General features: G+C 38.5%; 1 protein-coding gene across 1 annotated transcript; it reads left to right on the top strand.

Moving 5' to 3' along the window:
* Nucleotides 1–354: 354 nt before the first annotated feature.
* Nucleotides 355–1,341, top strand: LOC139125741 (E3 ubiquitin-protein ligase TRIM56-like). Its single transcript, XM_070691839.1, has one exon. The coding sequence runs from the start codon at nucleotides 355–357 to the stop codon at nucleotides 1,339–1,341; it is 987 nt and encodes a 328-aa protein (XP_070547940.1).
* Nucleotides 1,342–1,980: the final 639 nt, after the last annotated feature.

Here is a 1,980-nt window from a genome sequence, read left to right as displayed (position 1 = left end):
CAGGCTTAAATTACTGTACATGTGTTTTCAATCATACTTGTTATCAATAGATTTCACCTGCAAGTACAAACTCAAATGTTTGTCGAATCAAGAATGTATGACACTTAGTCAAATGAACCCAATTTGGTCAAAGTACACTGAGTCTTGTAGAAGTAGGTCACTCATACAGAACCCCTTATGGTACTATTACCATTATATGCATAGTATGTAACATCTGACAAATTTTCAACCAATTGGCTCATGACATCTCAACAACTGATCACTTTGTAAAATACTAACCTAGGGAGCCTTCTCTGCTACTGATGCTCATAAGTCTTTGCAGTTCATTTAAGTGACACACCTACGGTATACAGAATGGCTGCTGCTTCTGACCGCAAAGTTTTGGAAGAAATCGGCGAAGATTTCCTGTGTTGTACCATCTGTCTGGAGCAGTTCAAGTCTCCTAAAATTCTACCATGTCTGCATACATTCTGTGAGCAGTGTTTAGTCACACTGGTTGAGAAGACTGGATCTCTAAACTGTCCAGAATGTCGACAGAAATATCAGCTTCCTGTTGGAGGAGTGCCAGGGATAAAAGGCAACTTCTTTATGGCCAATCTGATTGAGATATTCAAGCAAAGACTTGAGTCCAGGCAAGGAGCTGTTCTTAAGTGTGAAGGTTGCCAAGAGAATACAGCAACACACAGGTGTATGGAGTGCAAACAATACATCTGTGATAGTTGTGCTAAGGTACATAGAAATATATTACTCACTCGTACACATAAGCTTATGACCATTGAAGAATTTGAAACAGTACAGTCAACAAGTCCAGTAACACTACGAGCAGTAGAATATTGCAGTGTCCACAACCAGAACGAACTCAAATTCTACTGTGAAACTTGTCAGGTACCTGTGTGCTCAGATTGCACTATAGTCAAACACCGCATACCAGAACATGTACACAGGGACTTGAAAGATGCAGCAGATGAATATCTTACTGAATTGAAAGCAGTGGTTGACAAACTGAAAGTGAAAGAACAGGAAGCTGAAAAGAACAAAACCCTGGCCAAGCAGATACACTGTGATCTCACAGAGCAGTGCAGCAAAGAAGAAAAGAAGGTGAGAATGAAAGCAGAGGAAATCATCAAGAAAATAAAAAGAGAAGAGCAGAGACTAATAGATGAACTGAAAAACAATTACAAAATGAAAGTTAAACGAGCTGTGGTTGAAATTGATGTGATGGAATTAAAACATGGTAACATTAAGAGTACATGCAGTTACATAGAAATGCTGATGCATCATGGGAATGCTGCTCAACTTCTCTCACAAAGGTTGATGCAGGAAATCGTATCAAACAATTAATAACCTCAGAATCTGAACCCAGAATGCAACATGATGAAGTTGTGTTCACATCTGATCGTGACTTCAATGAACATGGAATTCTGGGAATTCTTAGATCTGATGTTTGTACATCAAAGTGTACAGTTGACAACATTCCAAAACAACTTGTGAAAGGTGATTCTGCAGACCTACTGGTTACAACCAGAGATTCCATGGGAAATCAAGTAGTCCCAAAAGAACCTGTGAAAGCTAAGGTAAGAAAACCTGATGCATCTTGGGAAGACATCAATGTCTTGAACAACAAAGATGGTACTCACAGAGTTACAGTGTTTGGAGAGGTAGATGGAGAATATGAAGTTACCATGACAGTGGGAGATCAACCAATGGCATGTTGTCCTGTTATTGTACCTGTCATCAAAGGATTGGTGAAAACCATCGCAACTGCAGAGGTAAGCCTAAATATCAACTGAAAGCAAAAACAAATCACAGCAGACACTAACAATAAAGAGAGACAGACTGTTACCATGTTATTAACCATTCTGTTTCAAAAGTTGCAGAGCTATTTAACTCATACAAGTTTATTTTCAACGTTCGTTGAAAAATGTGGAACTTGGGGGAAACGTTACAAGATTAACCTATAAAATATTTTTAAATATTTTC

Source organism: Ptychodera flava (genome assembly GCF_041260155.1).
Source record: "Ptychodera flava strain L36383 chromosome 3 unlocalized genomic scaffold, AS_Pfla_20210202 Scaffold_26__1_contigs__length_13983176_pilon, whole genome shotgun sequence".
Taxonomy (NCBI): Eukaryota; Metazoa; Hemichordata; class Enteropneusta; family Ptychoderidae; genus Ptychodera; species Ptychodera flava.
The sequence above is the reverse complement of the archived record's forward strand: the minus strand, read 5'-3'. Positions and strand labels throughout refer to the sequence as shown.

Bases quoted from the DNA above. Each gene is read 5' to 3' on its own strand.
- LOC139125741 (XM_070691839.1), top strand. From the start codon at position 355: ATGGCTGCTGCTTCTGACCGCAAAGTTTTGGAAGAAATCGGCGAAGAT.